General features: G+C 41.3%; 1 protein-coding gene across 2 annotated transcripts in view; it reads left to right on the top strand.

Moving 5' to 3' along the window:
- The window catches only part of NOTCH2 (notch receptor 2), a 157,803-nt gene that overhangs the window by 77,814 nt on the left and 55,554 nt on the right, over positions 1-24,435 (top strand). For both annotated transcript variants that reach the window (XM_079140190.1, XM_079140191.1), the window contains exons 5-10: positions 2,522-2,644; positions 19,245-19,478; positions 20,958-21,113; positions 21,542-21,730; positions 22,593-22,706; positions 23,518-23,631. In XM_079140190.1, the coding sequence (XP_078996316.1) occupies positions 2,522-2,644; positions 19,245-19,478; positions 20,958-21,113; positions 21,542-21,730; positions 22,593-22,706; positions 23,518-23,631 (930 nt within the window). The remainder of the gene's footprint in view (positions 1-2,521; positions 2,645-19,244; positions 19,479-20,957; positions 21,114-21,541; positions 21,731-22,592; positions 22,707-23,517; positions 23,632-24,435) is intronic.

The raw sequence follows: 24,435 nt of genomic DNA on the forward strand, positions 1-24,435 counted from the left end.
CTTTAATTTGATAAAGTCCAATTTATCTGTTTTTGTTTCTTGTGCTTTTAGGCACATTTGAGAAACTTTTGCTTAGCTCAAGTTTTACAAGGATTTACTTCTTTTTCTAATAGTTTTATATTTTAGCTTTTACTTCAGGTCTCTGAAGCTAATTTTTATGTGTGAAGAAGAGGTCTAACCTCATTCTTCTGCATGTGGCCTTTTAGTTGATCCAGCACCATGTATTGAATTAAGTGCTTTTTGTATCAATCTCACTCATTTAATCTTTACAGCAACTCTTCCAGCTAGGTCCTCATGAAGACAAGAAGTTAAGCTTTGTGCCCAGGGTCACTCAGTTATTGTGAGGCGGGGCTGAGAGGCAGTTTGGTCTTATAGACTTATGTTTTTCACTGTGAGTTACCTGTCTTACCTGTCTCCCTTCTTACCTGCCTTACTACTGACCGGGAAGAACTGTCTGAAAAATAGTCATACATAAAAAGAAAAAATTTTATTTCTTACCTTTTGTGGTTATGCTGAAATGCTTCTGCTTTCTTAATTTGTCTGTGGTTGGTGAATTCAGTTAGTTGTAACACTGGCTAATAGAAAGTCAGGGTCTCGGTTTCTATTCCTTGTAACTTGGCTACAAGAGCCTTACCATCTCCCTGACATTCTGTTCAAGTCAGTCTGTCACCAGAGAGATACGTTAAGGAGAAGATGACCATTGGGAGTTCTAGAACACCATAGACCACACATGGTCCAGCAGTGGTGGGCCAGGAGCTTCACCCTCCCCCCAACTGAAATCCTAACTTGAACTTTTCTAAAGAATGTCTCCACAAAAAGCACTAGGCTAGAAACACAAACCTTAGTTCCCATTCAGTGACTGCTGTCTGGTAGATCTGTAGCTTTGGCTTCACTTTATCATAATTAGGTGTGGGCTTAAGCAATTCAACATTTTCTGGCTCATTAGTCCATTACTAAGACTTTCAGATGATTAAACAGAAATATGAGTAATATAAATTTTTAAAAATATTAATGTGTATTTACAGTCTTTCTCAGGTTTGCTTAGTGATACATCTGCTTAAGTGGACTGAGGACCAACTACCTGGAAAAATATTTTTCTTTAGTCAAATTTTCAAATGTTTGTCTTCATGAAGTGGTATCTTTTGATTTTGGGGTAATATTTTTGGCTACTTGGTTTATGCTTATTTAGATGACTGACACTGTATTCAGAGAAACCAGCTATGTCCCAGTACAGCCAAGCAGATGTAGAATCCACAGTAGCTGTGTTAAGGAATGGTAAAGCAAGGTGTGATTGACATCTGTCCCACCCACCGGGCTGTCTGTGCCAGAGAAGCAAGGACTCTGCCTCTATTACTTATTGTTCTATTCCTCACATCTAGTGTAAGACCTGCAAATGTTTTCAGTGAGAGAGAAGAACCTTAAGGAATATTTTGAGGAGTCCAAATATCTAGTCATATTATATGTTCATTGAACAGGAACATTGAATTCAAGCTGGTACTTAGGAATTTGGTAGCAAGAAAAGAGAAAGAAGCCCAATATATAAATTATAGACAACAGCACTGTGGGCAGTTTGAGTGAAGTTTAGTGTTCTGGTTTTGTTTTTTCATGAAAGGGAAAATTCAGGAAGAAGGAAGCAGTGCTATAAATGTGGCATTCATGAAGAGAGAAGCAGGAAGCATTTGGAGTGCCGGAAAGTTTAGTTAGTAATAATGTTACCTTATTTCCAGATAGCTTTTAATTTTTGCATTGTACTTTATTATTCATGATGTGGCACTTTTAATGATCTGTAAAGGAAGGCTGGTCAAGTGGTCTCAGCCTCATCTTACAGATGGGAAACAGACCGATTGTGATTTACTGTGTATTGAACAGCTTGTAGGTGGTGAGATTGGACTTGACCCAAATTAATATTCAATATTTCAATATTTTTCCTATGTCTTCCCTTCATCCTAGTTTTGAAGGTCTCTGAGCTGTCATCCCAGTTTGGGGGCGGGGGAATGTAATTAGGTAATCTTTCATCTATTCTTCCCAGTAGTCTAGGAGTTGGGAAAAATCTAATTTTTTAGAACCAGTTAATATCTGCCCTAAGTAGACATTTATCTTCCCTGGGATTTTATTTCATGGAAACACTATGAAATACTTGTGAGGTAACTGTGAAGGCATGCCGTGGTATAATGAGTCACTTACCCTGTCTAGCTGTGCTTAAGGCCAGAAAAATTAAAGGATGGGGAATTTTAAAAAAATATTTTTTAAGTTATAGATGGATACAATGTCTTTATTTATTCATATTTTTTTTTAATGTGGTACTGAGGATCAAACCCAGTGCCTCACATGTGTGAGGCAACTGCTCTACCACTGAGCCCCAGCCCCAGCCCCAGGAAATTTTTAATATAGTGAGTCCTGCATTGAGCAGCTGCTGGGGCTTGAACTAAAATCACAAAGCAGGTCTGTCCTGATGATCATGTTCTGAGCAGAACACTCTTGTATGAGAATCCATCATTTTCTTTTGTTCCTCTTTTACCAGGTTTTGAAGGCAGCACCTGTGAGCGGAATATTGATGACTGTCCTAACCACAAGTGTCAGAATGGAGGGGTTTGTGTGGATGGGGTCAATACATACAACTGCCGCTGCCCACCTCAGTGGACAGGTATGTACAGTGTGACGAATCCACCAGAATGGGGTGTGGATTGGGAAGGAGAAGAGACTGTTGCTGAAGCAGACACCTTGCACAAGTAATTTTAGGGCTGCTTTAGACCAGTGTGTGAACTGAACTGGGTGCAGTGCTAACCCCAGGTGTTCTTCAGTGTTCACTCAAAGATACATTTTCACAGGAATTATTGGGCAACTTCTCTGAACTCAGCACTGTGCTAAGTGCTACAGTGGATATGAGAGTGTTATTGGTTGACTCTGAACTTATTATCTTGGAAAAACAATACTTTGCCTGGAAAATAGTAGATGCTTAATAAATATTGATAGGAAAGAGCATACTTAAATGCCAAAACAAACTGTGTACACCTCTTCTCTTCCCTCTCCTCATCTCCCCTCCCCTTCCCTCCTCTCCTCTCCTCTTTCCTTCCTTCATCGTACTGGGGATCAAACCCAAAGCCTCATACGTGCTAGGCAAGTGCCGTACCACTGAACTACATACCAAGCCCTTTCTCTTTTTTATTTTGAGACAGGATCTTGCTGAGTTGTCAAGGCTGGCCTTAAACTTGACATCCTCCTGCCTCAGCCTCCCATCTGTGATTACAAGTGTGTGCCACCACTCCTGGATGCTTTTTCTTTCTTGTATTCCTTTCTGCACACAAGTCAAAAGTAATATTTTCTGCTTCTGACATTACTTGAATAGTCTTGCTTAATTTTATAGTTTCTTGAAAGTTTCTTATGTTGTCCTAAGTTTTTTACTTAAGTAAGTTGAGTGATTTTATGCAGACATTGGATTTTAATTTCTTTTTGTATCCATCTATTTATTTACTTACAACTGAAACTGAACATTTTTGAGAGAAATCAATTGATTTATTGTGGAAACCCAAGGAATAAGCTGGTGTTATAAGAAGAAACTTGAGCACCAGTACTGGACTATCTGTCGCAGAGAAGTCTTGGTGCTCACTGGCAGTCATTCCTGCCTGGTGTTCTTCAGCATTTCTGAATTGCTTTCCCTTATCTGCAGCATTTAATTATTTAGAGTACTTTTGTGCTATAGACTGTGAATAGAAAAGATAAAAGGGATTTAAAGCTTAAATAACATAATTTTCTGGAAAAGCCCTTATTTCTGCTTTTAATCCCCAAACTGTCCTCTTTAATACTTTCCCACTGGGTTTCCCTAGAATTGGACTTCCCCTAGAATTTCTTCATGGGGTCCCAATCCTAGGACTTCACTTCCAACCCCTTGTGCTTTCTGTTGTGTTCTCTCTTCTCCCTAGCCTTTGTTATTTTTGTGGTAGTTTTTTCAGAGGCCATTTTTTTTCAACTTAAAAATTACTATAAAGTTAATCACATGACCCAGCAGTAACTGAAAAGATTTGGACTTTTTCTGTTTTTAATGATTCTTATAGTTGGTACTGGGCAGGATGAGATAAGTGTCAGGAACTTGACTTTATTCTAATCTCCCTGTGCCCTGTGGGAGAGTGACTCTGTGTGGTACTAGGGCTTCTGATGCCAGTGAAGATTAACTGGTATTGTAATTTCATTGCTGATTTTTCTTTGATACCACACTTGGTTTCCTGCTTTGATATTAATTAGAAAGGTCTGATCTTATGGCAGACTTTCCCCATAAAATGATATTTTATTCAAATTTCTTACCCCAGGATATTTAATAAGTGCCTTTTTTCTGTCTAAGTTCTTAAGGTTATAATTTGTATTTCTAGAAAGGGGTAATGGATAAGTTTCATGTGGTGATTTCTATTTATTTTGATCTATTGGCTGTGATTTGGAGTGATCCTCTGTCTGGTTTCCCACCATAGGTTTCCTTTCCCCTTCTCACTTATGTTAATACTTTGATTTCCAGTGACAAGATTTGTTTTCTGCCCTGCCTGTCATCAACAGGATGAAGTCCTAAAATCTCCCTGTGTTATGTGACTCCCTCATGCCCCAGCTCTGTCTGCTTCTCCAGTCTTCTTATGCATCCATCAGCTCTCCAGACTCTAGCAAAACGAACTCCTGTCAGTTCTCCCACATTGTGCTGTGTGTTGTTTCATGTTCTGTGTCTTCGTTCACTCCATTGCTTTTCTCCAGATTGGCCTGCCTTCACCCCTTGTCCTGTTTTCTTCAAGATTCTGTGCCTATTTGACTTGGATCAGATGGTTAACTCCCTTAGGAAGCTTTCCCCAACTCTCAGGCTGAGCTAAGTGTTCTTTTCTGGGCTGTATTTCCCCGTGTCAGTATAACTACATTTAGATTGATGTTACTGTTTGCTTGATATGATGGAGGTACTGCATTATGGGCCCACTGAATTATTGATGACAGCAGTTTTCTAGTGCTCTTTATAGATCTTCATAGCTGAGCTCTTCACCATCTCAACCTCTACTAAGGAAAAGAGTAGAAAGACAATTTTGTGCCATAGAATTCTGAAGTACAGATTAGTATTTTCTGCTTTATATAATTACAAAAATGAGTGGGCTGGAGTATAGAAATTAATTGAAATTTACTAGCACTGAATAATTTAATTATAACATATTTTGTGAACATTTGTAATCACTGTATTAGGAGTATAATATATTAAATATCCTTTTCACAGATATGCATGTTCAAAAGGGTTAGATAATTTGCCCAAGGCAAATAGTGTTTGGATAGTTAGTGTTTTGAATTTAGGCTTGAGTTGCAAATCTGCAGTCTTTTTTCTTTATCAAATTGATTCTGTGAGTTGTCTTTTAAATTTTTTATTTTTAAGGATTTTGGGTTCCTTTAATAGGTTGAAAGTTCAGTTTATAATTTTATTATTCTAGGATTTGGTGATTTACTCTGTTTTTCCATTTTAGGAATCTGTCCAGTTGCTTTGAGGTTAAAAGTTAACATTATATGAATGTTTCATATTCAGTTCAGTGCTGTTTTCGCTATACCTAAGAGCATTATTACAACTTTGTTCAGAATTTCCTTTGCAATTTCCAGCTGCAGAGTTGAAGCAGGAATTGTTTGGTTTGGCTTTTGACAAAATAGAAAAGGAGAGGTTGTTCTAGTCTAGTAGGAGAGGAAACGAAGTTGCTAGCCATCTGAAAAAGAAGGATTGAGATTATATGACTGATAGCACTAAGCATTAATTTAAAATAAATGGAGAGTTGGGAGTTTGCTACATTTTTAGTGAGAAGAGGCTAATAGATAGCTTTGTTTTCCAAGTACACATATATAAAAGGCTTGATCTTTCAAAGCAAGTTTTAGACTTCAAGATGAGTAGAAGTTTTTCCAACTCTGTGGTTTGATTTGGGGTAAATAAATAAGTTCTCTTTTGTCAGAAGGCTTTATTTGCTATACATGAAACTAATATCTCTCATTACTTTATTGGGGTCTTAGGTGAATCAATGGTGAATAAATAAAAATTTATTCGGCAAACAGCAACTGTGCTAAGCAGTGTAGATTCGTGTTGTTCAGTTTGGTGGCCACTAGTAACATCTTGTGTTGAGTATGTGAAATGTGACCAGTTTGAATTCAAAGTGTCATAACTATTAAATACCTGATTTTGAAGACAGCATGAAGAAAAAGGTAAAACATCTCATTAATGTTTAAATATTGATTAGATAGTAAAATATGCCTTAGATATGTTGAGTTAAATAAAATATGCTAGTAAAATTAATTTCACATGTTCCTTTCACTTTTGTTTTATTTGTTATTTATTTTATTTTGTTGTGTTGTTTTGTTTTGTCATGTTTTGTCATGCTGGGGCTGAACCCAGGGCCTCAGCCATGCTAGGCAAGTGCTCTCCCACTGAGCTATACCCAAGACCTTTTTCTTTTGTTTAAAGTGGCCACTGGAGAGACCTTTGTCTCGTTTCATTTCTCTCAGATAGCACAATTCTGGATGCGAAAGTGCTCTGAATGCATTACCCTTGCTGCTGGAAAGTGGGAGCACCCACTCTGTCCTTTAGTGGTAGAGGGATAGATCTGTAACCATATGCAGAGTAAGCCTTGTGCCAGCCTCACTAGACAGAGCGTGTTGGCTTTGTTCTGCTGTGGTTTCCCTATCAGTATGGACAGAACTGGTGGTAGCCTAGGTCAGAGCCTTTCCGCTTACCATAGCTGTCCAAATAGTGCTCATGCTTTCAAAGATCACTTCTCAAATAGCCTGAGCTCAGGTGGAAAAAAGAAATTGGTGGCTGGGGGTGGGTGTGGGCAGATGGTTTACTTCTTTATAAGAATCTTGCTGTGGAGATAAGTCTGAATGACTAGATGTTCCTTTAGGAAAGGAAAGTATACATAAGGGTTTAATGCAGACTGAGCACAAATGTCTTTATCATAACTGCCTTTGGCCCCATGCCATCTTATCAGAGAGGTTCTGCTCTGGCAGATATCCATTTAAGGGAAAAGAAAATTTTAACAGAGCCCAAAATTTATTAGAACAGCGTAGATTAATGTTTTGTCTATGTACATTGTTATTTGAATTTTATTTTTAAAGGTTCATTTCCTTCAGAATTAAAGTTGACTCTAAACTCAACTCACAAATTCCTCTCTGTGGCTGCTTTTGGTTTTGGGTTCACTCCTGGGGCAGATGTGATTTATTTTCCTGTGCTTGTTATTAATCCAGAAATGTAATTTCAGCTTGGACTTGGAGTAGTGCTTTGGGACATTAAGCAGAAGTGAACAATGAAAGCTAGGTGGATATGAGTCAAATAAAACTGACCACATTTTCTCTCAGCTCCTTTATAAGCATGATGAGCCTAAAGAGTTGGTTAGGATTCCCACTGCTCTTAGTTGCTCCAGTTTTAGTAAGAACATTTGGCATGAATCAGCGAGTGCATTTGCCAGAGGTGGTGCAGGAGCTCCCTGTGTCTGGGAATGAGTCTCTGCATGGTGGTGTTTTGAAGTTGAATGAGTTGTCTCTGTTTCAGTACAGCCTCTAGTCAGTGGCAGATTTTCTCTAGGATGGGTCTTTTCTCAAAATCACTGTGTGGGTGGGTGGGTGTGTGTGTGTGCGTGTGTGTGTGTGAGTGAGTGTGTGTGTGGGTGTGTACCTGCATGTATGTAAGACTAAGGGATGGAGTTTTTGAGTTGAGAGTAGAAATTAATTATATCTTGGACTGCAGAGGTGTTTTCGTTTATATCCTGTGTGGCAGAATGGGAAAGTGCATCTCACATTTCAATTTCTCTGCTGTCAGCTTGATTGTGAGTACCAGATAATCAGCCTGCTCTCTGGAATTCTGCCTCCCACCCCAATTTCAGTTTCTTATCCAGTGGGAAGACTGCCCAAATACTAACCTGAAGCACACTCGTTCCAGAGGTCCAAAAGCTGATTAGTGACTGTGTTGTTGGAATAGGAGTGAGTATGTAGTATGGTTTAGCAAAATGAGGAGGTGAGACTGAAGGATCTTTCCTGTCCTTGCGGTCCATTACTCAGTGTCTAGTTTTGGCCACGTTGAAAACAGGATCCAGTTTAACTTCATGATTTTTAAGCCTACACGGAATGATTGTAAGTTAAATAATAAATACTTATTGCACAACTGTTAAATCCATGCTAGATTCTATAACAAACACAAAGATTAAAAAAGTTAATTTCTGTCATTCAGGAATGGTAAAATTGACCAGAAAGGAGTAAAGAAGTCTGTACATAACCATTATAGGAGGTGGGAAGTATGAAGGCATGACGTCTTGAAAGAAACATGAATAGGAATTGAGAACCATCTAAGTACTTGGGGTAAAGGGGAGATCGAGAATAATTAATTTCTCAGGGCTGTACCATTGCTCTTGATTCAACTCTGCATACCTCTAGTACTTCACTGCTCTTACTAGTTTGTATGCTCTGCTCACCTCATAAATTATCAGCCTCTTGAGGATTGAGAAGCAACTTACTTATTGTGGCATTCCCAGAACAGATTTTAACAAATGGTGGCTATTGAGTGACAACCAGGAGACTCAAATAAGGACAGGATTCCATTCTTTTTTAATAGCTGAATAGTACTCCGTGGTGTGTATATGCCACATTTTCTTTATCCATCAGTTGATGGACACAGATTGTCCTCATTTCTTGGCTGTTGTAGCTAGTGCTGCAGTGAACATGAGAGTGCAGATGTCTCCGACAATACTAATCTCATTTCCTCTGGATATATACCTAGCAGGATTGCTGGATTATGGAGTAGTTCTATTTTTAAATCTATTTTTAAATTTTGAGTAACCACCATTCCATTCCATTTTCCATAATGGCTGTACCAATTTACATTCCTATCAACTGTGTGCAAGGGTTTCCTTTTATCCACATCCTCACCAGCACTTCTTATCTTTTGATAATAGCCATTCTTTTTTTTTTTTTTTTGTGGTGCTGGGGATCGAACCCAGAGCCCTGTGCTTGATAATAGCCATTCTTACTAGAATGAGGTAATATCTCACATTGTGGTTTTGATTTGCTTTTCCCTGATGATTTCATATATTAATTGGTTATTTGCAGTTCTTCTTTTGAGAAATGTCTATTTAGGGCTATTGCGCATTTAAAAAAATGTTTTTAGTTGTAGATGGACACAATACCTTTATTTATTTATTTTTATGTGGTGCTGAGGATTGAACCCACTGCCTTAGGTGTGCTCGGCAAGTGCTCTACCACTGAGCCACAACCACAGCCCCTATTGCCCATTTTTAATTGAGTTATTTATTTGCCTTTTTGTTTTTTCCTATTGAGCTTTTTTAGTTCTAGACACTAACCCCTTGTCAGATGTATAGTGTGCATATATTTTCTCCCATTCTGTAGATTGTCACTTGACCCTGTTGGTTGTTTCCTTTGCTGTCTAGAAACTTTTTAGTTTGATATAATCCAATTTACTTATTTTTGCCTTTTTTCCCTGTGCTTTTGGAATCTTGTCCAAAAATTCCTTGCCCATTCCAATGTTTGGAAGCATTTTTCCTGTGTTTTCTTCTAGTGATTTCATAGTTTCAGGTCTTCCATTTAAGTCTTTAATCCATTTTGAGTTGGTTTTGTTTAAAGGCAGAGATCTAACTTCATTCTTCAGTATGTGGATATTCAGTTTTTCTAGCAGTATTTATTGAAAAGGTGGTCCTTTCCCCTCTGTGTTCTTAGCCTTTTGTTGAAAATTGGTTGGCTGTACACATGTGAGTTTACTTCTAGGTCCTCTATTCTGTTCTATTGGTCTGTGTCTCTTTTTAGGCCAATACCATGCTGTTTTAATCACCAGTGCATTTTAGTGTATCTTGAAGTTAGATAATGTCATGCCTTCTGCTTTGTTCTATTTGTTCAAGATTGGTTATTTGAGTTTTTCTGGTGGTTCCATACAAATTTAGAATTTTTCTTTTCCTAGTTCTCTGAAAAATGTTTTGTTGGTAGTGTTTCTTATTTTTAGGTGAATTTATGTTTAAAAACTTGAACTTCATCTTTCTAGTTTTAAGTGTCTGAAGCAGAATTGTTATTTGTGAATGTCCTTCTCAGATGGAGAATTAGCATACTTTTATTTCTTTTATAACTTTACTTCCTTGATTTTGTGTATGCAATCCAGGTTTTTAAAATTCAAATTATAGCATTTTATTGTTAAATTTTAAATGTGTATGCATCTTCTTATAAACTTCTCTTTTGTATTACAGTTTTGAGATCCAGTTTATGATATCATAGGCTTAATTCTGTGTGCAATTCATTTTATGCTAACTACTAGTGGAGCTATGTTACAAACTCTTCATTCTACAGTTCTTTATTAATTTTTCAGTCAAATAAGTATATCTTTGAGTAATTATTTTTTTTTTTTTTGAGAAAGTGACATGTTGGCATATTTTGGGAGCCCTTGGATATTTGAAAAATCTCTTCTGATTTAGTGGCCAAAGCACAGTGGTGTTCTAGCTATGTACTGATTCCTTGGGCCACAATTTCATTTCTAGTTTAGACCTTGTTCCTTTTTCTGTGGTGAACACTGTAGGAAGCACAGTGCCAGATGAGCATGGCTACTCTCTTGATAAGCAACACTTGCCCTCATTTGTTTAAATAGAAAAACACAATATCTTTACATTAGGCTTTCATTCTTTCTTCCCCAAAGCTAAAATATTTCTTAGTATTTTAATCTGCTTGTTTTTTGCTTTGCATTTTGTGAGAACTTCTTAAAACTTTGCCTTTATACCTAATTTATATTTCTTTGTTTCAGTTCTCTTTACAACTTCTGATTCTGATTTTTATTTGAACCACATTCTTGTTTTATGACATACACACATCTCTTCTAGGCCCTTTCCATCTCCACCTGCTCATCAGCTGCTTTCCTGAGTCTGGTTGTCTGTATAATTTTTCATTTTGTTTTAAAGCCTAAATTTGTCTAAATGACTTGGGAGCACAGAACAAATTCTTTTTAAAATGTATTAGTTTCTGGAAGTAAATATTTTTCATAGTATACTCTTCATTTAATCTTAAGTGATACATTCACATGTTTTATATTGCAGTGTCTTAATACATCCCATGTTGGTTTTTTCCCATATTGCTCGTTCTGCACAGAGTAACTGCTTACCTGAAGATAGTAGAAGTTGATCTTATTGGAGTTCCTCACTCTCATCCTGACTTTAGTTAGATTTTCCTCCTTGTGAGGCGAGGGGCTCTTATTGGCTTAGCAATCCAGCACCTAAGGAAATGGGGAGGGAACCAGAGTGTAGGCTCCTAGTAAGTGGGACCAAAACTTGGCATCACTTTCTTCTCTGAGACAGGGGTCCACTTCCTGAATGCTCAGCACTGACCCAACTTCCATGGCTTTCCATATGGTGGCTCAGCCTGGATGCTTTTTCCGGTGTGCTATATCCGGAATTTGCCCCAGATGTACTTCGGACTTTCTTGTTGCTATAGCGGCCACAGGAGGCTGGGGCTCCCTGGTGCTTTAAATTACTGTTGACCTGGAGGGGTGAGATGGAGTTCAGCCCATTCTCCTGCCTGCAGTGGAGTGGGCTTTCTGAAACACAAATTGGATCGAGTTGTTTCTTTACTTAAAACGCTTCAGTGGGTCCCCCTTGTTTTTGGATCAAGTTCCAAGGCACTGTATGTAACCCTCGCCTGCTGCATCTCTCCACTCCCCCGTGCTTGCCTTGTAATTCAGCCACACTGAGTCTTTTTTCATTGCCTCAAATGAGCCATGCTGTCTTTTTTATTCAGACCTATACTTATCACTTCGTTTTGCCTGAAATATTCCCACCCTGTCCCCCTTTCCCCACACACCCTTACACGTGTATACTCTTACCCAACCTTGCTCTGCCTGTGTGTCCTGCAGGCTTTCACTTAAAAGTCTCATTCTATAGTCCTCTGTTCTCCCTACTTTGTGCTCCTAAGGCAACTGGTAACTGCTAAAGCAGTTTTCACCCTTAATTATTGTTGTTTGTTTGGCTATAAAACTACTGTTTGCCTGGAAGTTTTACAGGGTAGAAATCATGTCTGTTTAATTCACCAGTATAACCCTCATGCATGTAGGTCAGGGCCTGGCATAGTTCTGTGTATGTGTGTCTTTGTTGAATGAATGACTGGATTGGAACATTAGATTTTCTGATTGTTCCTGGTTCGACTACTCTGCTCCAAATTCACAACTATTAGTAGGGTCTCTTCTCACTCAGATACTTTAATACCTTTTCTGGTGTGGACTAGGCTTGTACAACTTCTGTAAAAGTGAAGTAGTCATTTATAAAGATTATGTTTGATAGTCAAGGTAAAGTGCTTATGACCATGTCTGGCACCTACCTGTAAGTTAATACATAAATTTTTGCTGTTTGAGGTCAATAGCAGCATTGGGGAATAAAAGGAAAATTGATTCATCCTTCTTCCCTCTCCATCCCTCCCTCCCTCCCTCCCTCCCTTCCTTCCTTCCTTCCTTCCTTCCTTCCTTCCTTCCTTCCTTCCTTCCTTCCTTCCTTCCTTCCTTCTTTCCTTCCTTCCTTCCCTCATTCCCTCATTCCCTCCCTCCTTCATTCCCTCCTTCCTTCCTTCCCTCCTTCCTTCCCTCCCTCCTTCCCTCCCTCCCTCCCTTTTGGTACAGGGGATTTAACCTACAAGTGCTTTACCACTGATCTATATCCCCAGCCCTTTATTATTTTTATTTTTTGGGATAGAGCCTCACTAAGTTGCTCAGGTTGGCATGGAACTCGTGATCTTTCTGCCTCAGCTTCCTGAGGCACTGGCATTATAGGTGTGTGTCACCATATCTGGGTTCGATTCTTTCTGCCCTAGTTTCATGCAGATGGCAGCCTTTGGAAGAGGAAGACAGTAGGAGCTTTTCCAGAGAGGGGTCTGGGATAGTCTTTAGGAAAAGGTGAGGTTTCACTTAAGTAAAGTGTTCACCATAATGTGGAGTTGCCCTTGGATAGAGTTGAAGCAAGGTGGATTTGGGTATGATACAAATGAGATTTATTTTAGCAAAAAAGGAAGGGACTATGATGAGAAGTTTGTGTGTGGTGGGTCATGTAGATAAGAGGGTGAGGGAGACTTTGAGATATGATTAGAATGGAGACATCCTTTGTTGCTATGGGAAAAATGAGCCTGTGAGTAGTAAACACAGGTTGGTGTTAGAATTCTGTCCTGAGTGCGGTGGAAGTTACCAGGAGAACCAGGCCTTTGAGGAACCAAAAAATGGTGGTGGTGTCTGGGATTAGTGGAGGAGTCCCTTTAGAGTCTTGCATTTGTTGAATGCTTGCCCTCACACCACTCTCCTCAGTCACCGCCATACCCCAGGTGTACACATGGGTGTGCTTGCACGTTCTGTGCACACGTATTCTCCCATTAGGCAGGCCCTGCAGACTCTGATGGTCACACTGAATATTTGAACCAGCCTCAGTCCCAGCAGGTTGTACTACTATGTTCTTTAACTTCACCAGCAAAACAGAAAAATCTGTGTTTAGAGCAGAGATTTTTATAGGATGGAGATTATAAGAATGCTTTATATGTCTTGGAAAGATAGGAAACTCCAGAAGTCTGGAGCTTGGGTGACTGCGATTGGAAGGATATGTCAGAGACAGAATTATCTTGACTTAACCATGGAAGAGAAGGTAGCAGGGTCAGGGGAAGGGCCAGCCACACTCATTTTTTAGGATTGTTGTTGCATTGCAGGTTGACCCTTAACAGGACATTAATGTGATGAAACCTTTTCCCACATACTGCACAGCTGAGAGATAACTAGAAGGGAGAGGGCTTCAGAGAGTCCTCAGGCCCAGCACTCACTCTTTTTCTCCTCTTTTTTTGTTGTCCTCCTCCTTTCCTCTTCCCAGTCACTTGTAACTCCAAGTCAGATTGATGGTTTGTTTGTGGTACCTTTAGAGAACTATAATGAGCTGTTACTGCTCATAAATGATGTCCGTTTAGTGCTTCACTGCTCACTTGGCTGGAGTGTGATACTAATGAGGTTCAGATCTTGTTTTCCATTTCAGTACAGACCTCTATGGTTAACTTGGCTATATTTACTTGCACAAGCTGGGTCCATAATCTTATTTATCCTGTGGTCTTAAAACCATAGGATAGAGCAGTAAGAAAAGAATGTTAAAGAGACCCTACTCCTGTAAAACCAATATGAATGCTCGGTTTACTAGTGGTGGGTTACTAGTAAGCTTCATCTGTAACACTAATGAGCTGCTTTGTCTTTTCCTGTGTTTGTCAATCCTGCCTGTCCTTCAATAGTCAGCTCGGATTCATCTTCCTCTTTTGAAAACTAACTTAATCTGTAGCAGTCTCACACTCCCAATCTTTTTGAGCACTTAACTATTTCCATTTCCAGTTTGTACTTCTAATTGATTGAACTGGCTGTGCAAACTTGAACAAATCATTGTACCTCTCTGGTCCTATTTCCTCCTCTGTTTCACCACTGACCCCAAGTGTTTAGTACAGTGCCTGGCATGTATACTGAAGTGAATGGTAGACACAATCGTCCTCATAGAGTATGTAGTCTAATGGGAGAGGAAATTTTCATAGAGTAAATAAGTAAATAATTACCACTTGGAACATATTCCAGGAGAGATTGACTGAAATAGATGCAGTGGTGGAGAGTAGTGAGGAAGATGCACTTGAAGGACCTCTTAAGGACTGGGCTCAGTGGTAGAGCGCTTACCTAGCACGTGTGAGGCACTGGTTTTGATTCTCACCACCACTATAAATAAATGAATAAAGGTTCATCAACAATTAAAAAAAAAAGAACCTCTTAAATTATAAGAGAGTTCTGAAGGATGAGAATAACTAGCTATGCAAATTAGAGGGACTGAGGAGAACAGGATATGCAGAGGTACTGGGGTAGGAAAGAACTTAATGTGTGAGGAATCACCAGAAACTATTGTGGCTAGAGACAGTGTATTAAGAAAGATAGGAATCTGAGTATATTTATGAGGCAAAAATGATAAGCTGAAAAAAATTATCAGTAGGTACAAGTGGTTCTCATCATTTCCAGTATCAGCCAAGGATTAGTTAGTGTGATGCTTCATACCAGATTAGTTCAGTCTCCTGGAGGGTAGCTTTTAAATACAAACCCTTTTCTTTCTCTTTTACCCATAGAGAACAGAGAGCCTACCCAGCCCACTGTTGTGGCCCCTATGTTAAACAGCATTAGCCTGCAGTATCCACAGGTGGAAATTACTAAGAGGGATAATTATTGCCCTTAAAACTTGCCTGAGCTTTGTGCAACATATTTTGGGAGTTCGCCAGCATGGTTTGTTTTGACACAGATGATGATATATGCTGAGACTTGTCTGGATTGAAGATTTAGTGGCTTGGTGGGGTATGGAGACAACACAGCTCTTCCTTTTCACCAGAAGTTTTTATATGTTAGGTAGCTTGTAACTTAGGCTCTCTCCTCCTCTCCCTGCCAGCAGAAAGTTGTTTGCCTTTCATCCCTCCTGTATTCTACTGCCTGACTAATCTTCGCACACAGGGTTGCCTGTTTTATCAAGTTCAGAGTAAGTCTCAAGCCACCTCCACCTTGTCTTCTTTTAAAATTCAACCAGAATACACTCAGATGGATCATTTTGCTGTCTTCTGAACCTAATCCTGCCTTCCTTCCTTCCCTCCCTTCAAACCAGGCTAGTTTTCTTGCCATGGAGTAGTGGAAAAAGCCAAATGATTTTAGAACTAGATCTAATTTGTCTAGGAGAGTGCCAAGAACTTCTCTGATGCTAATACCTTCTGTTACTTTCTGCTAAGGGTGTTCTTGTGCCTTTCATTGTGCTCTAGGACTGTTGGATCAGGGATCTGGTCTGTAAGTCTTGACCAAAGCCGAGCTGGTGCTTAGTTGTGCTGCAGTGAAAGGCTCTGATTTAGAGATGAACTTACCTGGGTTTGAGTGACAGCACTCCTCCTCACCAGCTCTATGAACTTGGGAGGTCATTTACCTTTCTGAGCCTTACTGTTCTTAATTTTAAGCTTCTGCACTGGTTTTCTCCTGTGCTAAAATGGAGGAAATTCACTATTTTAGTTGACATTCTTTTGGGGATTTTGGAGCAAGCAATTGCAGTGGCCACCGCGGATACTGTTTTCAACATTGTGAATTTTAGAGCTGGTTGATAGAGTTGTAATAAGGAGGGGAAAAAGATCTAGCAGAAATGAGGCTGGGAGCAGTGCTGCTCTGGAGAACTGGGCCTGAACCTTGGAGAAAAGAAATCCATCCTGTAGAAAATTCCTTCAGCCAGAGTGCTCTTGGATTTCTAGATTTCATGTCTGTAAGGAATAGTGCCTAACAGACATGTAGTTCTAGGATTCAGTGGATTTCAAAAACGTCTCAATCAAAAAATAGTAAGCTATACCCAAAAGTACATTTGCATTTTGGACATAGTGTGCAGTCATAAGTTTTCCAGTAAGCCTGTCCTGTGAGTCATAATTTTGGTGTCCACCTCCTCCATCTTCCCCACTTCCACATGGCTGAGCCCCTGGGAAAATGGGACAAACAGGGGGATTTCATAAGGTCAGATCCACGCCTCAAATCTTTAAGTTTTAGAGTGAGGCAGCCGTAGCTCAAATGCCAGTGTTTCTGCTCTTGTTGCCTCACATAGGCAAGTTATTTTACCTCTCAGAACCATTTCCTCAGCTCCAAGTGAGATACTTTTTATGGCATCCCAAGAACTGCCTACTTTGCAGTAAGGAATCCGTGGCTATTGGTGTCCTGTCCCAGGAGTGCCAAATTTCCATGTCAAGGAAATACTTACCATGTTATCTAGTCTCTTTGTTTATTTACCAGTCTATCTTACACCAATATTTTAATGACTGGGTGTTATAATGCATAAGAAATGAATCTGAAATAATTTTAAACACAGTGTCTTATATTTAGATTTGTCACAATGTTAATAAAGAAGGATAACATCTGATTTGCTCAAATTCCACAAGTCATTATGGTTCAGGGGCAGCATAAATATTTGAGTTCCTGTAAGTACGATAGACAAGACTCAGCAGTTTTCCAGGTTGCAAGACTCTTCACCTACTTCTTGGTCATGTGTTTATTTCTCAACCCCACCTGCATCCTAATAACACAGCTGTCATTACTTTGAAGTAAGAGTTCTGCTGGGACTGTAAGGGAGCAAAGTTTTCTGTAAAAAATGAAATGACATCATCTTCCCTGGGGGAGATGTTAGCCATTGCGTTCACTCCCTCCCTCCCTTGCTTACTCCCTCATTCACTCCCTCACTTGCTCACTCACTCCCTCTCTTATTCACTTCCTGCCTTCCTCAATCCTTCACTCATTAACTTCCTCCCATTCTCCCTTCCTCACTTACTGTGTCTTTACTAATACTTTGAATTACAACTGGCAGAATCTTATCTCAAATTAGAAAAACTTACCACAAGAGACGTCTCTCAGAAGGGCTGTGCCAGGAACAGCTGGATTTCAGGAACAATAACCAGTAACTTGAATGCCATCATGATTTTATGTTTTCTTGCTATGTACTTCTGATTCACCCTGATCACTTTCTCTGCAGACCACCTGTCTCATCCATCTGGTTCTGTGACAAAGTGTTCCTAGTCCAGTAATTTCAGGAAGGGCCACAGTGATGTAGATTGGATCCTATGTCCATGCTGAATCAGTCTGCTATGGCCAGCAGGGTGTGATTATGTATAGACATAGTGGTTCCTTCAGGAATTACATGGATGGAGTAAGGAGGGAAGCACAGAAGAGAGATGCTTAACACAAGAGTTCCAGAGACATGCATATTCTCATCCTGCCATGCTAGGTAGTGGGCTTTATTCGGAATCTATTTTTAAAAGTCCTCAAACTGAGCTTGCTTTTAACCAAGTGGTCGGAGGTGGCTGTGCAACCAAACAAGTGATAGATGATGTTCGTTTTATAGTAGTGAAAGTACAGGTGAGACAGGAGTGAAGAATAGGTGAGCAGTTAGGTTAGATCCAGCTTGCATGTGCCAACAGTGATGGCCACATGGTGGGGCACATTATAAGGCCTTCTGCAAATGCTTGAGTCAGTTATCTCATTAGGTGTTCTGGGGACCAGCAACTGCCTTGGCATTTTCTGTGTGCAGACATTATGTGCTTTTTCATTAAGAGATCTGTTCATCAGAATACCTTTGTGAGTGAATTATTGAGGTTTTTGTTTTTGCAAAGGAAGAATGAAGAATACCTTTCAATTTTTTGAGTTTCAGCAGCTTATGATGTCTTAGAAAATTCAAATTATCTAAATTTTAATTTCTTTGGATAGCTATCTAAACTGATTTTAAAAGACCTCCAGGCAGACCAGTTCATTAATTTGCTCTGTGACTCTGGTGGCCTGGCACTGAACGCATTTCTTAAACACACATTCCTTGGTTGTAAGGAATACCATACATGCTTGCTCATTGCTGAAGAGGCTTTGCCATAGTCCCACTGTTGCTGTCAGGATGCTGCAGCACACCCGTAGGAGCCTGATGTTTGTCATCCTTTGGGTGCTCTTTATCAGACAGCAGACTGATTCTTCTTCCATCTCCTAGTGCACTGGTTGGGCTTTCTGCCTTGGTATGAGCACATTTTGCTCCAGTCTCACCATTCTTGGGCTTACCTTTCTTATCCAGACTTCACCAGGGCTTCTCATTGTTCTTCATCTCTTCTATCCTTGCTTGCCTAGTGTTTTTGAAAATTGTAGTCTATATTTTGAAATACTTGATGTTTCACATGATTGTAAAAATTAATGAGAGATATCTAGTATCTTTTACCAACTGTTTCCCTGTGTGACATCATCTTGCATAACTTTTGTACAGCATCACAGGTAGGACACTGATACTAATAACAGTCCAGATATGGAACAGTTGCCCTAATGTTTGGACATGTAGGTTCCTTTTTGTTATTCTTTGACTCACTCATTTCTTAGACTCTTTTCTCTGTGCTCTTATTCATTGATCCAGGGACTTAGGTGAGTCAAGGATCCTATAGGTTTTACCTTCTGTTTGGTAGGCTGTTCTTATGTTGTCAAGAGTTTCTAGCAATGATAGTTTTTTTGTTCATCTTGAAATAACTTGCCTGGAATAAATATCATTTGGATGGCTTAAGACAGCATTAAAATTCAGGAGAGTTCCTGGCCTGCTGTGAGCTCTACTGGCCTTAATTTCAGGCAGGTCACACAAAGGTGAAGTACATGGGGGCTGGGATGGTACTAATCCTTTGAGATGTGGGGCTCCTAATCAAAGGTTCTTTTCCACCAAAAGGACAGTTCTGCACAGAGGATGTGGATGAGTGCCTGCTGCAACCCAATGCCTGTCAGAATGGAGGCACCTGCACCAACCGCAATGGTGGCTATGGCTGTGTGTGTGTGAATGGCTGGAGTGGAGATGACTGCAGTGAGAACATCGACGACTGTGCCTTCGCCTCCTGCACTCCAGGCTCCACCTGCATTGACCGCGTGGCCTCCTTCGCTTGCATGTGTCCAGAGGGAAAGGCAGGTAAGGCCGATGGAAGTCAGAGCTGGACAACGGGACTGGGGGCAGTGAGCATTCAGGGCTTCGCTGTGTCTTTTGTCTGGCAGCTGTGCTCCATGAAATACCATCTGTACGAACATAGCACTCAGGACTGTTCTTCTGGAAATGTAATCTGCCAGCTAGAGGTCTGGGAAGTTAGTCTCCTTTTTTAGGACTTGTACTTCTAATCTTCACTCTATGTTCTTTGGCTTGTTACCCTAGAAAATAAAAGCTAGGCTAGATGCAGTGGTGCACTCTTGTAATCCCAGCAGCTCTGGAGGCTGAGGCAGGAGGATTACAAGTTCAAAGCCAGATTCAGCAACTTTGCCCTAAGCAACTTAACGAGACCCTAAAAAATGAAAAGGGCTGGGGATATGACCCAGTAGTAAAATACATTTTAGTTCAATTCCTATTACTATGAAAAAAGAAAGAAAAGAAAATGAAAGCCAGTAACTGTGGTCTTTGGGACATCTGCAGAACTCCTCAAGATCTTAGACTCAAAAGTACCTCACAAATTCCTACTAGATGATGAATAAATGGATTCACAGACTTGATTTTCAGAAGAAATAATCCATTTACCCAGAAGGAATTTGCAAGAGAAACATTTAAGGGCATTTCAACCCTCTGTGTCTATGAAAATATTCCTCTAAGGGAGGGTTTCATCAGACTACAAAGTTAACCTTGCTCTTTCTATTTAATAGCTTCTACTTCTAGGAGTATGACAGCAATGTAGGGATGGATGTGATGGAAAAAAGTTTAGCCAAGATAACTTTCTACCAAGCAGTTTTGAAATCTGATTATATTTCTTCTGCCTTTCCAAAAGCTACAACTTCAGCTTTATGGAATAAACCTTCCTTAGTAAATAACACACTGGAAAACTTAGTACCCATTAGAACTCTGTAGAGCAGGAAGCCTAGAATGTCCTTTGCACCTGCTTAAAAAATGTCAGTGCCAAAAAACTGCCACTCTAGTAGAGGCCCATGACATTGGTTCCTGTTTTCTTTTGAGAGTGGAGAGATGCATGTGACCCTCTGACCATCAGCTAGAGTGACATTGGAGAAGGAAGATGTCAGATAAACCAGGATGCATGTAGTATTCCACTTTTGTTTTAAAAATTTATCAGAAGTTTAACTGTCTATCTTCTACTATATATGCTAAGTTTGGCATTTTGGAGGAAATCTCCATGTTCCTGTGCCCCTCTTCTAATTTGCTGACCTCTACATGTCTCTGCCCTGGAGGAGATGTCTAGTCGAGGGCTCAGGGTTGGAACATGGGTTTGTTGTGAACAGTTAGTTAATTTGCTGATGCTGCAGTCTGTCCCTGGATAGGACCAGGTGAAGGGACATTGCCCGTAAATCTTCATGTTCGACGTTGAGGAGGCATAAAGCTGCCGCTCCTTGGTGAAAGAGAAAATTCTCCAAGTGAAAGATGTTATCTCTCTCCACACTTGCCCACTCTGGACAGGTCTCTTGTGTCATCTGGATGATGCCTGCATCAGCAACCCTTGCCACAAGGGGGCGCTGTGTGACACCAACCCGCTGAATGGGCAGTACATCTGCACCTGCCCACAGGGCTACAAAGGGGCGGACTGCACAGAAGATGTGGATGAGTGCGCCATGGGTGAGTACACAGCCTTTCCCTGCTTCCAGTGGGTGTCAGGTCAGCAAGGCTTTCATCGGGAGCTCATTTACCCCAGGAGTGTGTTACACCCAAATCTCAGATCTCTCCTATTAGGTATCTTTGTTTGCAATGAACTCTTCAGCATAACTGTATATTCTATTCTGGGAATTAAATATATGGAAGATCTGTATTTGATTTTTCATATAAAGTCTTTCTCGGTGGCAGTTTGGGCTACAGAATACAGACAGGCACAAGAGCAGAGATTGCCTACTCTTTTTTTTTTCTTTGTAAATTATGTAAGAAATGAGAAGGTAGAAAGCTTAGGAAAGACCTGGTGCTGGTGTAACCATCAGATGCTCCTCTGTAGTCTGCATTTGTGGGAACGGGCCAGGGCTTGGGTCCTGGTAATCGGTGCTTGTGTCTTGCAGCCAACAGCAATCCTTGTGAGCACGCAGGCAAGTGTGTGAACACAGATGGCAGCTTCCACTGCGAGTGTCTCAAGGGCTATGGGGGACCTCGCTGTGAGATGGACATCAACGAGTGTCATTCAGACCCCTGCCAGAATGATGCTACCTGCCTGGATAAGATTGGAGGCTTCACTTGCCTGTGCATGCCAGGTAGATGGACGCCTCCATGCTGGGGTGTGAGAGGGGAGGTGGCACTGCCCTTGTCCCAGGGAGCACTCAGGAACCAGGGGGATTCCGAGCACGGGGCCACCATTTCATTCCCTAAGTGACTGGGGGCTGTAGGGTTTTGGGGCTCCCAGGCCAACCCCTTTCTTACAGAGAGGAAGGCAATATGGGAGTTGGCCGAGCAATGGATCAAATAGACCAAGTTCATTATGTCACAAGCCAGATTCATGCCACAGAAAATTTCAGGGGCGATATATGAACAAACTTTCCTGATCCCTCAAAGTATTACAAAATCCATCCCATTCCATTCAGGGAACTGCATCTCACCTGCAGCGCATGCTTACTGGTGTCCAGGAGCTCTTCTGCAGAGACAGTTCTTGAATCCTCAGAGACCCAGCTAACACTAGTGAAGCGACAGCTGAGGTGGCTGCTCTGGCTGATGAAGGATGCCTGTTGGTGTAGCCATGGAGGGTGCCCTGACTTCAACCTGCACCCTGACTGCAGCAGCAGCTCCCACTCAGCTGGCATTTAGGAACTCAGGGGAGGGACCCTTTGGGTCTGGCACTGTCTCAAAAGTGTACATTGACACAGTGTGGCAGAGTCTGTTTGCATGTTAGATCTCTCCAGTGTCTTTGGAGGTAACCCCTGTCCCCTCTTCATGGTGACAAGGATCTTTCACATCATCCACTGTCCTAATTACAGGGACTATTTCCTGACATGGCAGAGTTCCTGAGTCTTGGCAGAAATGTCCATGCTCATGGAAGTTGTAGCCACCTCTGCACACTCTTTTCTTGGCTGGAGTACACCTTTGTCTCTTTCTGAGCCGTGTGTGGTCTGTTTTGTGCAGGCTTCAAAGGTGTGCATTGTGAACTGGAGATCAACGAATGTCAGAGCAACCCTTGTGTGAACAATGGGCAGTGTGTGGACAAAGTCAACCGCTTCCAGTGTCTGTGTCCCCCTGGTAAGTGTCCGCCACCTGGCCCTGTTTCCTTCTGAAGCACAAAGCTGACTGACCACGGGAAGGGAGGGGGCATGTGTGTGGGCTGTGCATGAGGAACTCATTAAGTGAGGCCTTGGTGAGAGGCGTGTGTGGAGGGATGGAGAATTGTTTTAGCTAGCCTATCTTCCAAGTCATTTTTGGACAGAGGTCCAAGTCTGTTCTGGAACTGTCCATGACCTCTGTCTGTGTGTATATTTCAGAGCTCTCACTTCCATGGAAGCCTGGGTTGTAGGCTGTTCAGGATCCTTTGTCCCCCATGGGTCATACTCTTGAAGCCCCTCTGTGAGATTTTATCATTTTGAGACTTTTCACCCCACAAATCCAGACAGACGACACGCATCCAGTTTTTTGCAAGATCTCTGTCTGCTCTTTCCCTTCATGCTCTTATTGGAGACATGCCAGTTGTCTCCCAGCAATTGGCCTGTCCACTTTTTCTCCCGAGAGAGGGTCCCTTTGCCTCTGAAGATCCGGGTGCTCATTTGAGGGCTCTGTGTAGCATTTTATTTCCTCTTGCTTCCTCTAGAGCTGGAATCTCTCTGAAGGAGCAGTGGTGGAGACAGGAGGGCCTCTGCCCCTGAATTTCTCCCAGGTATCTTGGTCACCTGCTAGGGAGAACCACTGTGTAGGGACAACCACCTGCTAGGGAGGTCACGTGTGGTCCCACCAACATGGGCTCCAGCAGTAACCTAACCCACCCTCCATGGGCATCATCTCCTCAGCAAGTAAGACACAGGGCAGACTTTGACTTGGGTCACCCTTCTTCCTCCCTGAGGTTTCACGGGGCCAGTATGCCAGATTGACATCGACGACTGTTCCAGTACTCCGTGTCTGAATGGGGCCAAGTGTATCGATCACCCAAATGGCTACGAATGCCAGTGTGCCACAGGTAAGTGCCTGCTCACTTTTCATCCCCCGGGAGGCCCCTCCCCTCAGCACAGATGGCAACAGTCCTCCAGTAGCTGCTCTGTGTTAGAGACTGAGTGGCCTCTGCTCTAACACTCAGGGCTGCCCTGTGTTAGAGCTGCTGACCACAGCCTTTCTGATGTTCTCATGGTCCCTTCCTGTAGCACCTGCCTCCTCTGCCACCATGGTAGTGGCCTGGCCTGGATATTCCACTGGTATCCATGTCTTTCTGGGACATGGAGAGCAGTGAACTTCCAGCTTGCATAACTGACTCACTTGGGAAAGTAGGATCTCCATAGAAAGCTGTTCCACTGGGACTTCCCTGTAGTTGACCTTTTTTTTTTTTCTGTCTCTTGAGGCCAGTGACTGGAAAAGGCCTAAGAATCTACGGGCTGAGTATGTGTAAGTGTGGAAGGTCAGACACAGTTGCTCTTGGGAGCTGGGTGTGTAGCCAACAGGCAAGAGCTCTGACTGGGAAGTGTTAGGGTCTCCTTGCTGACTTCTGGTACAGATCCAAGCATCTGTTCACATACTCTATTTTGTGAGCCTGTGGCCATTTTTATTTGGAGTATATTTCATTAAGTCAAATGCCGCTTTTACATGTTTACTTCTTAATAATGTCTAGAAAGCCTAAACATTATGAGAAAAGGTGTTATTCTTTATTATCTGACTGCTTGAGAAAAAAATTATAACTATAATTCATATTTACTTAGAAAATGAATTTGTAAAGAGTTACAGGCATTGAGCAAATGGTTTTTTTCTGATTGTAGAAAAGCAAACTTCGTCA

The sequence above is a fragment of the Sciurus vulgaris genome, assembly GCF_902686455.1.
Source record: "Sciurus vulgaris genome assembly, chromosome: 1".
NCBI classification, from domain to species: Eukaryota; Metazoa; Chordata; class Mammalia; order Rodentia; family Sciuridae; genus Sciurus; species Sciurus vulgaris.